The sequence below is a fragment of the Clarias gariepinus genome, chromosome 7 (genome assembly GCF_024256425.1).
Source record: "Clarias gariepinus isolate MV-2021 ecotype Netherlands chromosome 7, CGAR_prim_01v2, whole genome shotgun sequence".
NCBI classification, from domain to species: Eukaryota; Metazoa; Chordata; class Actinopteri; order Siluriformes; family Clariidae; genus Clarias; species Clarias gariepinus.
Genome location: NC_071106.1, coordinates 20,569,263 through 20,584,243, shown reverse-complemented (window position 1 = coordinate 20,584,243; position 14,981 = coordinate 20,569,263). Strand labels below are relative to the sequence as shown.

Below are 14,981 nucleotides of genomic sequence, written 5' to 3'. Positions count from 1 at the left end.
AGAATTCCTGGATTGCCAAGGCAGATGTAAAAGAGAGGTCAGATGAGTAAGGAAAATAACAGTATTAACTTTAAGTAATTTCACACTGGGTACTCAATTTGTGAAGGCATACACACACAATGGACAAAACAGGCAATTTTTATTTCCATTCTAAAAAAAAATTCTCTATGAAGAAGCTATCAAAACCTTATCTAAAAAATGTAAACAATTATAGCATGGGCATGGGTATGTCTATATGTCTTAGGTTTTTTGTCAAAAAAAAAAACAAAATCAAATGCAAAAGGTACCCTACCCATCCTTTTATCAGGATGGCAGAGGAGTGCAAAACCGAGAACAAAATAAATAAAAAAACACAATGACATATAGTTTATCATTTGGAAACAAAATACCTAATAAGAAAACACAACTGCAGCCTCAAGGCATTTACTGTAAATGTCCATAAGGCTGCAGTACTTCCTGTATATTTTGAGTGACACATGTCTCATCTAATCAGCGGTAAAATTCAATAAACTGAAAAAGGAAGGTGTGGCTTGCGAGAAATAAGTCACTTTTCTTCACTAAACAGGAAGTACTGTAGCATCTAAATGCTGTGAGGCTGAAGCACTTCGTGTACATCTTGAGTGACAGATGTTTCTTCCAATTAGCTATTTGGATTTTTTTTTTCATTCACAATCTATACCATTTCCGCTTTGACTGAATTGAGTAGTTTTGTAGTAGTTTTCTTTTAACATCCAGTTTTACATTTTTGCTCACTAACTACATGCACAGTGATGCCAAAACACTCATGTCTACAACATGCACTGCAGCCTGACCTCTAACTGAACAGATTACACCAAAACTTCTTATAATATTATCAGAATCAGGTGAAGCCCAAAAAGCGGGACAAAATGAAAGATTTATGTTTTGAGTGCCTTTGGTGTTGATTTGTTTCTTTTCTTCATACAGTGCATCCGGAAAGTATTCACAGCGCTTCACTTCTTCCACATTTTATGATGCTACAGCCTTATTTCAAAATGAATCAAATTCTTTATTTTTCTCAAACTTCTACAAACCTCATAATGACAATGTAAAGGACGTTTGTTAGAAATCATTGCAAATAAATAAATAAATAAATAATCATATGTACATAAGTATTCACAGCTTTTGTCCACTGATCATCTTTTAAATGTTTCTACGCCTGTGGAAAATTCACTTGATTGGACATAATTTGGAATGAGCACAAGCCAAGCCATGAAGTCCAAGGAATTGTCTGTAGACCTCTCAGAGATGACTGTATGAAGAAAAAATTTCTGCAGCATTGAAGGTCCAGGTGAGCACAGTGACCTCCATCATTCATAAATGGAAGAAGTTAGGAATTACCATGACTCCTCCTAGAGCGGTGTCCAAAGTGAGCGATCAGGGGAGAAGGGACCAAGAACTTGTCCCTTCTCCCGAAATAAAGGAGGTGACCAAGAACCCGATGGTTAGTCTGAAAGAGCTCCAGTGTTTCTCTGTGAAGAGAGGAGAACCTTCCAAACACAAACCATCTTGTAGCATCATACTCAAAAGACGAGGCTGTAATTGGTGCCAAAGGTGCTTCAACAAAAAAAAAATTGTTTTTCATGGTCTGAGAGTCCTGACTGAGAGTTACTTCTGTCTGGCCACTCTACCATGCAGGATTGGTGGAGTGCTGCAGAGACAGTTGTTCTTCTGGAAGGTTCTCCTCTCTCCACAGAGAAACACTGGAGCTCTTTCAGAGTGAAAAAGTGAAGCGCTGTGAATACTTTCCAAATGAACTGTATAATAAAGGATAATTATTCATGCTAGAAAAACTATGTACTGCGTTTGATCATAAACTAAAGTCAACAATTGTGGCATGAGTAAAGAATATAGAATACTATAAAAGTAGCACAGAGAGTCTGATTGTTCTGACTCCTACAACTGGACATGTGCTATGGCACCTGATCTGACACATTCAGATAAGCAAGAGGTGCAAGTTCATGTTAAATGTTAAACAAAATTGGGTGCCGGCATATAGAGCCTGGAATTATCAAGAATTTCACTAGTCTAACACTTTTTTTTTGTCAGATAATGTAGGTGACCCAGTTTAGCTTCACTTTGGTAGAGCAATATCTTTGTGACAGCAAAAGGGGGACAGTAACCCAAAAGTGAAAAGGAATATAGTGCCCTTCAGATATATTGACATACTTGATAAAAAATTAGCAAAATAAGATACATCACGCAATAAATGCCATATCGGGCTCAAGTAGTGCAATTTCTGTTTAGATTATCTACACCCTTAATATTTTTTAATGCCTATCCTGGAAAAAATAAAATGTATTTCTCTAATATCCAACAAGATTAAAGACACTAATAGAGGGATCTAAATCCACTCTGCTCTGCAGAACATTTTAAGCTCTTTCATTTCTAAGCCCAGGTCCCATTTTCACAATTTTTGCTTTAGATGTAGTCATATGTTAAGATTGTGGTCCCAGTTTGTGTCGGGATGACCTCTAGTGATCTGCTGCTTGCCAGCATTGGCTACAATTTTTTTTAAATATGCTCAAAAGAAGCTGCAGCTTTTTATGTCCTGTAGTTTAGGCGTAGATAGATTGATTGTTTCTATAAGTCGATCCATAGTTATTCAGGACTTCCGCATTCAACTGTATGCACCATATCATCTGACAGCAAGGAAAGGTATCACTGGTAAGTGGCGTTTTCTCAGTAAAATTTCTGTAATTTTTTGTTGATACCTGTGATACATTTTTATGTTATGTTATGTTTTTATCCACGAAATTAAAGGGCAGTTGAATTTTTTTAGTTAAAGCCGTATATGTAATATTTGCATAATGCCACTGGCAGCATTTGGTCAGCTATCACAGACCCTTGCAGCGTACCATAGTAATCAGTAGTCAATAGTATCTGTGCCCAAAATCGACAGCTTTCCTATGCCTTTAGATAGTGGCAGTGTATTTTGCCTTAGCTCTGCCTTTAGTGCTTTGTTGCTATACTAATGATGTCAGAGCATGTCAGGGACATGGCAAATCCCAATTTAGAACCCATAGTGAGCAACTGAAAAATGTATCAACGTTTAATTAACAGATATTTAGTTCTTAAACATAAAGGGTATATTACACATTCCTCATAAGATCTAGAAATTAGTTTCATGTTGCTCCTAAATTCAGTCCTTTCAGTTGCGGTGAGCCCTTCATTTAGACTTAGACTGTTTTAACATAAGGCATAATGCTATTTTAATAAGTGTCACTGATGTGCTTTTATTTGTAAATACAGTGGAACCTTGGATTGCGAGTTACTTGGTCTGCGAGTGTTTTGTAGGACAAGCCAAATTTTTAAATAAATTTTAACTTTATAAACAAGCATGGTCTTGATATACAAGTCGTACTATGCATGCGCTTTGCCTACTGAGCATTATGTGATCACAACAGAGCCAATGGTTCTTCTCGCTTGCACGCTATGGGATTATGGATAATCGTCTCCCATGCTCAATCTCAGAGTGCGTGCATCACTCATAAAATCAACATCCGCTCTCATGTGTACTGTTTATTATACCATTGTGACCACATGTGTGTGTGCGTAAAGCAAAAGGAAGTGTCATTAAATAGGTTCCTTGGTAAAGATCTAAAATTTCTCTCTGTCAGAAAATAAATATTCTGTTAGAGTGTGCACGCGAGTGTCTTTGGAGAGGTTCCTTAACCTTTAAAAGGGATCCGATTAAAAGTGTGTGTGCATGTGTCCGTGTGTGTGTAAAAGTCGTCCTACACTGTAGCCCTCCCTCCTCTTGTCTTACTTCAGCTTGACACACATTGGCACAGTTTCCAATATTTTTTGGGGGAAATTCGCTTTGATATATGAATGCCCTGATACACAAGCACACTTTTGAAACAAATCGTGCTCGCAATCCAAGGTTTGCCTATATTTATAAAATGTAATGTATATGTGGTGGATATGCCCAACATACATGCTTGTCATACTCCTAATCCTATTAGCCTATTACTCCTAATCCCATACTCCTAATCATATAAGCTACCTGTGATAAGTTTTTATGTTAAAATCAAAACAATTAGACGCTTCCTAGAACGTGATTGCAGCCAAGCAAGGTGGTTTCATCTCATAATCATAATTTAAACTGCTGCAGTTTAGGTTCCATTTGTGAGTATTTATGTCCACTGGGTGATGATGAAGGAATAACGGCTTGAAATCTGTAACCTATTACCAGTATTACCAGATGCTAGTTTCCTTTGAAGGTGATTTTGCCTGGCCTTTACTGCAACTATTCCCAGAGTATTTCCCCTGTTTTGCCTTCAGCAAATCGTCAACACTGGAATTGGGACCTCCTGATTTAATGCAGAAGAGAGGTTTTACAGCGACTGAGATAGTCAATGCAAATTAAGAAATGAATAAACAAACAACATTCACCAAAAAATGTGGATTTGACAGAATGTTTGGCTAGGATCAAATATTTTGCCTATGACCAAGTTTAGCCCTCTAGAAGAGGCCACCAGGCTTTGATGATATCCTCAAAAAAATCATGACGAGTTGCATGGATAATTTTAATTACTGTTACACAGTCCTTTTAGCCATTATAAAGGCTAAAGGAGATGATACAGTATCATTAAATAGTAGTCATTATTCTTTAGACAGCTAGGGCAGTTTGACCATCCAGCTATATTAAAATACTACTTTTAGGTAGTTAATAAAACTAGTCTTATTAAAAATTTGTTAAAATTTCATAAAAAATAAGACAATAAAAAACGATCTACAACTGTCAGCAGAGCACAGAGATACTGTACATGATTATCCAAGCAAGACCAATGTTTAGCCTAGGTACAGGTTTCCTCATTATAAGAAGCTGCAGTGCTGTTAAAACTTCTTTCATTAGAATAACCAGTAAACAAGAAAAGGTGAGAAGAGTAGAAACAAAATTTCTGCCTTCTTTAAAGGTGAAAGGTTTCCTTTCAAAACTGGTCAGTGTTTGTCACCACAACTCTTTTTGACATTATGACATTTAAATAGGTAGCCATATTTATTCATTTCATTCTATTAAATCACATGAAGCATGAAAACCTATGGAATATCTCACAAGCCCAGATACAGGTTTGTAAAATAAAACAATACAGTACTGAGATCTGTGACTAGTTCTGTCATACAGTATCCTGCACCGTGATGCAAGACACAAAGACAGAGAGAGAAAGAGAGAAAGAAAACAGAGAGACAGAAAGGGACGGCTGACAGGCACATTTCAAATCCGGTTTAGAGACTTAATTTCCTAGTTTAGTGTGATTGCCACAGACCATTTGGTCAATTTACTAATCAATGTTATGAATATTTCAACAAACGTTCTTTCATCTGTAAATGCCACCTATTAATCCTCATTGATAGAAATATATGAGTTTAACCAATCGTTGTGTAAGCTTTCCAGTTTAAAGTCATTAAACACAGTAAAGCAACCTTAAATTAATGTTTAGATCTTGAACCTAAAGGGTATGTTAGACATTTCTATTAAGATCTAGGAATGGGTTTCATACTCCTATCGGATTCAGTTCTTTCAGTCTGTCGTGAGCCTTTACTATTAAACTATAATATAATGTTACTTTAAATTGCATCTGCAAGGTCAAGGGTTTCATTTTCCTCTCAGGTCTATGTGCGTGGATGGTTTCCCCATGCTTGGTGGATTTCCTCCAGGTACTCCGGTTTATACAGTACTTACAGTCTAAAGACATGCACAGTAGAATAACTGGTATTTTCAAGTTTTCTATAGTATGTGAGCATGTGTATAAGTGTGTGTGTGCTTGTGATAGATGTGTTGTGATAATGTGTGTGCCTGTGACAGACTGGCATCCTGGCCTGGGTGTACCCCACCTAGTGACCCGAGTCCCCTGGGATAGGCTCCGTACAGTATAAGTGGTATACAGAATGAGTAAGTGTGGTTTAAATTATGGTGTCCAGTAGTTTGCATGTCTACTTAATTTTTTTTTTTTTTTTAAAGATAGGGTGCAATCCCAGAAGTCAAAAAATGTTATGTATATAGTCAGGTCCATGCATTAACAAACATACATTTTTTGGCATTTGGGAGCCTTAAAAATAATGGAACAAATACTGTAACTGACAAGTAGTTGCATGACCAGGTATGGCCTGTTCCCTCATTATGCCATGACTAATTAAGCAGATAAAAAACCTGAAGGTGGTTCTGAGTGTTACATTTGTATTTGGTATCTGTTCCCTCAAGCTCTCAACATGGGGTCTAACAAAGTGTCTATCAAATGAAGGTGCCAGTTATTAAGCTAAAAAAAATAATAAACCCACCAGAAAAAAAGAAACAAACACTGGTTTGAAACATTCTTTAAAAGAAGTAATTAACAAGCTCAGCAACAGCAAAAAGGCATTGGAAGCCCATGGAAGAGAATTAAAGGATTCTAACTCCATCCTGTCCATGGTGAAGAAGAACATTTTCACAACGTCTGGTCAAGTCAAAGACTACCTCTTGGGGAGGTAGATGTGTCATTTTTAAAGTCTACAGTCACAAGACTGCTTTGCTCAAGAACAAAAAGGGCAAATTAGCCTTTGCCAGAAAACTTTGTCAGATTCTTTGGACTGATGAAGCCAAACATATCTTGTATTAGAACGACGAGAAGAGAACAGTACAGAGATGGAACGCACAGCTCATGATCTGAAGCATACCACATCATCTATTAAACATGTCCAAACGCAGCAAAACAGATAGGACTCCGCTTCATATTGAAAATTGATAATGATCCAAAACATACAGTAAAAGCTACAAAGGAGTTTCTCAAGGCAACTGACCTCACCCCAACAGAGCATGCTTTTCAATTACTGAAGACAAGACTGAAGGAAAAAAAATCCACAATCAAGCCGCAGATGAAGGCATGTCAGTAAAGGCCTGGCAAAGTACTGTATCTCAAGGGACCCAGATTCGGATCCATGGGTTCCAGTTGTCAGACTTTATTGAGTGCAAAGGGTTTTCATCTAAGTATTTAACACAATAATTGTGTTTATAAATTATGCTATTTTGTTTTATTATGTATGTATGAAAATGGTTAATGCCACACTTCTGTCAAACCCTTCGAATTAAGGCTAAAAGTCTCAACTTCGCTCATTTTGAGTGTTTCCTTTAACTATTAGTGTGGTGGTGTACAAAGGCTCCAAAATGTACGGATCTGACTGTATTCGGTAAAGATGCCTAACAAACATCCATGCTCCTAATCCTATTAGTATGTCACAAGAGCCAGATGGCTCAAATGAATAGGAAAGGACTTGGGCATAACAGGGCATAACAGGGCATGACCCAGGCAGAGCAGGGCTCCTCTGGTTTAGAACAGGGCTAAGCTGGGTCAGAGCAAGACTAAGCAGGGTCACTACAGAGTATGGTTTGGACTGGGATCTATTACTTTTACAAAAACAGAGCTTGATACTAGAACAGACCTGATATGAGAGACCATTTGTTCGAACTCCGTAGTATGCTGGACTGTGGAGATTGCCAGGTTGGCCTCCACAGTGCGCTGAGCAGGAAGCACAGCTTGAAACAAAGCTGTGCTGTTAGCCTTCAGTCTGAACACATTGCATGAAGCCAGTGGATGTGTGCTGGCCTCCCCTAGACACCTTGTCACTCTGGGGAGTTGCCCTTTTTTTGTAGCACAATATGGACACCGGTCCTGTTGTCCTGCCGGCCTCATCCGAGACACATTGGTGCTCTGTGCAGTCAGTATTTGTTGAAGCACAATACGTGGAATCGATCTGTACACCATTGGCCATTTTTTTTATGGAGTCATTAGGCCAAGCGGCTCTGTACACAATGGGGTCCTGGGCCAGTGGGCATTGACAGCAAATCATCTACATAAAACTAATTCTGTTAAAAAAAAATCCATTGGAGGCAATTTGACCCAATAATATGGGTCCGGAATGTCCTTATAAACATTCCCCTGAGGCAAACAAGCCCCAATAGGCATTTATCACTCTGCTGTGAGTTACCTTAACATCCCACCAGAGATCTCACTTTCTGGCATGGATCGAAGTATTTGAGGAATTAAATACAGGCAAACATTTATTAAACATATTTACATGTGTAGATAAAAAAAAACTCAAACATGAGTCTGTGGCAATATCAAGTCTGTGGCATTAGCCTTTTGCATTTAACAAAACATGAACACAAGAAACCAGAGACACAAGATCTCATAACAAAAGCAAGACCAAATGTTCTAAAACACAGGGAAAATCATGTCACTGGATCAGCAATGATTCTAAAATACAGGGAATCCTGGCCACTATCCAGTGTTGATAGAACCACAGTTACATACCAGGACAAAACTATATAAATCCTTTAATTTTATTTCAAAAAACTAATATTTTTTTAAATATAATATTACGTGCATATTTCCTAGAAGTCATGATCCTGTATTTGTCTCAAAAGTGTTTTTGACTTTTATGTTTCAGGTCCCTTATGTTGAAACTTCAGTTCCCATCATGTACTTCACTACAGTCATGTTGTCCTAACTGTACCTGCAACAAGTCTGTCTATATTTAGTGCTTGTCTCAGTTTGATCTTGCATCTAATCTGTTCTCACTTCTGTTCAGTTTTAGTACCCTGCTTGAGTCGTTGTTCACAGTACCTTGTTTTGAATAGTTGTCACTTTCATTCGTATTTGTTCCTTATGTTTTGGTTTTGTCTTAAAATGTATGCACTCCACTTTAATAAGCCACCGTCTGCACTTGCATCCTGTCTCTTCTCCAAATGTGACAGAAAACAAAACCTGTTATCCAAGGAGGCAGCAGACTATGAGGAGGGCTGTGATGCCATCTCTTTCCCCAGATGGAGCTCCTGAGATTAATGGATTTACCAAGACTGGCTAGAGTTTGACCCAGCAGCAGTTTTTCTGCAGTGCCTGTTTTACAGAGACAGCTTTGCCGATCATTAGCCAGGTGAGCAACAATGGATACAGTTCACACTCTCCAGGCTCACTGAATTGGCATGTTTATGTGCACAACTCCTCATCTTTCAGCAGCAATCCACTCTGGATGATTTTTTTGGAATTCATGCAACTAATGAGAAGAACGTTTCCTGTAAAAAGAATACAAGTCTCCCCAAAGAATGGGAGAGGGCTATACCCAAAGCAATAGTTATTGAGGGACAGGAGTGACAGAGCACATAGAAGCTCATACTGAGGCTGACAGGGCAGGACAGGAGAGCCTGAAAACCATGCCATGCTCTGCCTGATCTATGCTCTGTTTTGCTCAAGATAATTCCTTATCCTATCTGAGCCATACTCTGCAATTTCCCAGTTAGGCCAAGCATCTCAGCCCTGCCCAGCTGTGTTCTCTGGCCCAAGCAGCTGTCTTTGAGAACTGTGTGCTTCCCCCACTGTCATGGGGCTGTTCTGTCATTATCATGATGTGTCTCTGTTTTTTGTGTTCTTTATTTTTCAGTTTCAGGAGGAATCTTATGTTGAAATTCCCATCATCATCTGCACCTTGTCCTGTCTAATTAACCAGTCTATACTTAGTGCTTGTCTCAGTTGGTTCTTTGTCTTGTGTCTGTTTAGTTTGCCTTTTAAATCCCAGCTTGATTCTTTGTTCTTGTTACCTTATTTTTTGTCACAGTTGTCAATAGCTACTACTATAGAACTATAGTTCTATAGTTCCTAGTCGTAGTTTTCATGTTTATCTTTGTACCTCATTTTTTTGTTTGCATTTAAGTATTTGCATGCCACTATAATAATTCAATGTCTGCACTTGTATCCTGCATTATTTTCTTAAACTTGACCATTTTTGGTCATCAGTGTGATTTCTGTATTATTTTGCAAAACAACATGAAAATCAAAATTTATAAATCCGCTTATTCTTATGCTTGATACAATAAAAATAAGCAATTTATTGATTTAATTTAAATATTTAAACAAGCCTTCTTAGTTCACAAGAGGATTGGGAGTAATATTATGTGAGACATAAGCTATCCTAAAATGACTCGATTCTAATTTTTTATCCAATATGTCACAAATCCGATGTTTTTTAGATTGCATCTATCATATGTGGTCATGCGACTTAAATGAGAATGAGCAGATTGGAATTCATGTGGCTTTTGGCTTCTGCAAATGGGTAGGGTGCTCACTGAAGTGGGGATTTCGTGGCAGTGCTAGCAACAACTATTAAACCAGCTAAAGTGAGGCATCTGGCTTTCTTTCTTCTTAAATACAGCCAAATAACTGCTTGCCATACTCCTGAGCATATTCTTTACTAAAATCACCTCCATTAGCTGAAACTAGATGTGCCCATGAGTTTGTTCACGTGGAATTTAATTGCACACTCATAAGCACATTGAAAAAATGTACAATGCCACCTATTGAATTTCGGAATAAACTAGAATTTTTACCATGAAGAACATGGAAATTAAGGTGTGAGATCATGTTTATTAAGTAGATTTCAATTGCACAATCATAAATGCATATTTAAAAATGTACAGCTTCCATCTGTTGAATTTTAAGATGAACTAATGGTTTTTAAAGGTTGTTTTTTTTATGATAAGGGCATTTTCCATTTATATTTCAAAATAGCAGATCTTCTCTTCCTGTCAGCCGATTGTGATGAAACAAAGCCGTTATGTTACCTCAGAATTACACCTGTAAAACCCTATTAAAATTTGACAAAAAACAACAGACAATAAGCTTGATGTGTTCTATTACTCATCTTACGTCCTCCCCAATTAATTTTTTCGCAAATATCTTCCATTCCATACATAAAATTTACAATTTTATTATAAGCATAGAAAAAGATGAATGAGTTATAGCACAAGCAGCAGGGTGGCATAGTGGTTAGCACTGTTACATTGCACCTCCAGGGTTGAGGGTTTAATTCCTGCCTCAGGATCTGTGTATATGGAGTTTGCATGGGTTTTGGTGCATGTTTGGTTTGCATGTTTGGTGGGTTTCTCGACCCCCAATGCCCAAAGACATGCAGATAGGCTAATTGGCAAATTGTCCGTAGTGTGTGAATGAGTGTGTGATGGATTGGCACCCTGTCCAGAGAGTACCTTGCCCTTAGTCTCCTAAGATAGGCATGTCCATGTTGAAGTCAGATAAACGTCACTTTTAATTGTAATGTGAACATAGCCACAGCTTTCTTAAACTCATGCTCAGCTTTTCAGTCGCGATGACTAGCAGCTTAGGCTGCAGCACCTGGAACAGGCACATACTTTTAATCACTGTACAAACTGCACACTGTCAAAACGAAGGATAATCTGAAGCAGAGATGACATGGTCAAAGAAAACACAGAAATAACCAAACTGATGTGTCTTGTTGGCTTTTATGGGCCTACAGACTCTGGCTGCACAAATATAAGTCAGTAATATTGCAGTATGGCTCAAGATAGGAAAGCCCAGCCAGGAGAAGCATATATTAAGTGGGGAGGACTGTTTAAATGCACTGTATAGCCTTATACTGTATAGTCATAGTCTACTAAGCTCTTGGGTGGTGAGGCAGGGTCAACATAGAGTCACTGGATGAAAGGTAGATTTGCCCGATAGTTCAGGACTGGAATTTTGTACAAGTCTACCTAAGCCTAAAATAACAAATCCGTTATCACCCTCAGCTTACTCATCAGGGACAATCTGATCCATTTGATTCATACACATTCACATTTCATACAAACTTCCATAATTTCTATGGAATGACAATGAAAATTGGTAAAAGTGCTACACAAATAAAAATGAATTGAACTGCTTCGGATCTGCACAGGACATGTCCACAAGAAAGTATCCAGAAAGAAGGTTTTCTCAAATTGAAATTAGAAGAAGTGAAATAGAACTGCTGATAATATAATTCCTCTGTATGATTCAAATGTCTCTTAAAAAAGCAACCGGAAATCACTACAAAAGCAGTGTAACACCTGCCAGTCTTAAACAAGTTCTGGTGAACATTGTTAAAAAATATATATTTGTAAAGAATTCAATCTTAAAACTTCTTCCTGCATGATTAAATCCAGTCATCCTTAAAAATCTGTTTACAGATTAAGATTAAGCTAACATCACAAACATTGCTTCCATCTAACTGGAATTATTGCAGAGTACACAATAAATATATCGCACCAAATGTTAATATCAAAAACATACCAATCATACCTCCAATAAATAAGTGTGTTTTTTATTAATATGACCAGCTCAGTACTGTGTTCCATTAATATGAGAGTGGTGTTGAACTTTTAGATTAACAGTAATCCTGTCTTCACAGCCTTAACATGAGTTCAGGCATCACACAGGTAATGGAATCCACCTGCCTGCAAGGAGGGACATCGATTTCCAGAAAGCATGTGCACTCCTGAATGTGTGTCCCTGCAGAGAACCACTTTGCACTTTCCTCTCCCCATCTCCTTCCCTCCTTCCTTTTCTCATTTTTTAAATCTGCATTCTGCCCTCCTGCACCATTTGTCTTCTTTCTTTTTTCTTTTTTCTAGATTGAGCCTCTTCATTTTATATTTTTCAAGTGCTCCAAGTCATAAAATTAGTTCATTAGTTGGATTAGTTTTTATGCACCATTTAAATACATTAGTGTGTCTTGCTTTATCTGGGACCGGTACTGGACTATTGTTTTCACTTGCACTTTTTCAAAGCCTAAAAGCAATTTGTGTATTGAGACATGATTAAGTATAACAAATAATTACAGGCGTTGATTGAACACAGCAAAGCCAACACTTTGACCTACTAAATCAATACTGCTGAGACCTCGCCCATGCAGCCATCCATGAAGCCTAAATGCCAGACTTCAGTAAAGTAAAAAATAAAGAAAGAAAGCAAGAAAGAAGGGAAAAAGGGGGGAAGAAAAAAGAAAAAAAATTATTCAAGTACGATATAGTTGTCAAACAGGGTCCATATATTGTCAAGTCAAATGAGTAAAGGGGTACAGACTGGAAGACAAGCGCAAAACGGCTGAACACTACTGTTAGGTTATCAGCTCTAAACAGAGTGGGTGATGTATATAGCGGACCCTCGTTTGCTGCTGAATTATCTACCGATTTATCAAATTTTGCAGATGCCGTCTAACAGGGTTGCCAGGTTGGACTGAGAGTTTCCGACCCATGCACATAATAAAATTCGTCCAGTTTACTATATACCACTGCAAACTGTAATGGAATAGTATCTCGAATAAAATAAAACCTTTAATTCCCCTTTTATTTACGCAATACAACAGCCATAACGCAATGTAAACCGCTAATACGCAATCTGGCAACGCTGGTCTTTGTACCGCTGGAGAGAGCGCGCTTATTTGATCCAGCGGCTCCGATTTATCCGCTTTCGATTTAGTACACAGGTACCCAACCCAGCTACGGAAAACCCCTTTCTCCTGAACATTAACAGTTACACTTCTTCCAACATCTCATTCAGCAAATCAGCTAAATTAATCCCTTTTCTGAGTTTAAATGCGTGTTTTCTTAGAGCACGGAAAAAATGTCCCGGAATAAAATGCGCCTATTGTGCGCTTAGAAGTGAGAATGGTTAAAAAAAAAAAAAAAAAAAGTATAATCTGCAGGTTGATCTAAAATACAAAATCGATCGTGATAAAAAAAAAAGAAATTGCGATAATTTAGTCGCACAAGTTGTGAAATTCACACTGAGCCTGTGTTCTCTGCACCCTAATGATTATATCCGATCCTGTGAGCTCCACCCTCGCAACTCATCTCTGGAAACGAAGTGCACATAAAGAAGCTCGCTGATCAAAAGAAAGCCACTTACGTCTAGGATAACTGAAATGCCTTTGCGCGGCTCCGGAGCGAAGAATTGTTCTTGCGCCACGGCCGCTTCCTCTTTGCCGTACTCGCGCGTCGAGATGCTCTTGTTGTCGCTCATCTTGGTGACGATCCAGCGCACGAGCCCGTCTATGGCGCCGGGCTGTGAGCCGCCGTTCCCGGGCTGCGCGGCCGTCGCGGTCTCGCTGTTCTGCGCGGGGGATCTAGTCTGCTCGCTGCTGTCCTGCGCCCGCAGCTTCGCTTGGTCCTTATGGAGCAGCTTGTGGACACCGTCCCTGCAGTAGCGCGCTGCTTGCTCGCACATCCTCTTTGCCGCGCTGCATTCATGCTGCGCGCTATGGGGGCGATGCCCTCCCCCCACTCTGACATCAGAGCTCACGACACACACACACACACACACACACACACATCGCAACGTACAGCTGCTGCTTAGTGAGGAGTGGGTCAGAACAGAATTTTACTAAAATAGATCTTATAATAGGCGGCACGGTGGTGTAGTGGTTAGCACTGTCACCTTGCACCTCCAGGGTCCGGGCTCGATTCCCGTCTCTGTGTGCATGGAGTTTGCATGTTCTTCTTGAGGGTTTTCTCCGGGTACTCCAGTTTCCTCTCATAGTCCAAAGACCTGCAGGTTAGGCAGATTGGTGTTCCCAAATTGCCTGTAGTGTGTGAGTGGGTGTATGTATGTGTACCCTACGAGGAAAGGTCCAAAACAGCTTTTGGGTGTACCCCGCCTCATGCCCTAAGACTCCTGGGATGGGCTCCATGCCCCTTGCAACCCTATATACAGGATAAAGTGGTACAGAAGATGAGTGAGTGAGATCTTATAATCTAGATCTAATAAATATATTTTGCTCTGTGTAGGATATACAGCAATAAATAATTATGTACGCAGTAATTCTGTATTTACATACAGTTTCGTGCTGAACACGGTTTTAGTCAATTTAGCTGCCAGACTTAAATCAAATAAGTGTTCCTAGATTAATACATATAAAATAAAAGCACATAGTGTACTTTACAGACTGAATAGAACATAAATATATTATCTGAAAATATTTTATAAATAACAAAAAGAATTTTACATGAAAAAATAATTTTTTTTACATTTTACATGATAAAAAAAAAAATCAACTCACTGACATACAAAATATAGAACTCCTTTATCTGCAGTTAAGTGAAGTGAGCGATTCATTTAAAATTAAATGAAATTATTATTTTTTTATGTAAACTAATT

General features: G+C 38.5%; 1 protein-coding gene across 2 annotated transcripts in view; it reads right to left on the bottom strand.

Annotated features, from left to right (window-relative positions):
* Window positions 1-14,087, bottom strand: part of necab2 (N-terminal EF-hand calcium binding protein 2) — a 97,351-nt gene extending 83,264 nt beyond the window's left edge. For both annotated transcript variants that reach the window (XM_053499896.1, XM_053499897.1), the window contains exon 1: window positions 13,734-14,087. In XM_053499896.1, coding sequence (XP_053355871.1) covers window positions 13,734-14,051 — 318 coding nt within the window. In that variant the 5' untranslated portion in view covers window positions 14,052-14,087. The remainder of the gene's footprint in view (window positions 1-13,733) is intronic.
* Between the last annotated feature and the right edge of the window lie 894 nt (window positions 14,088-14,981).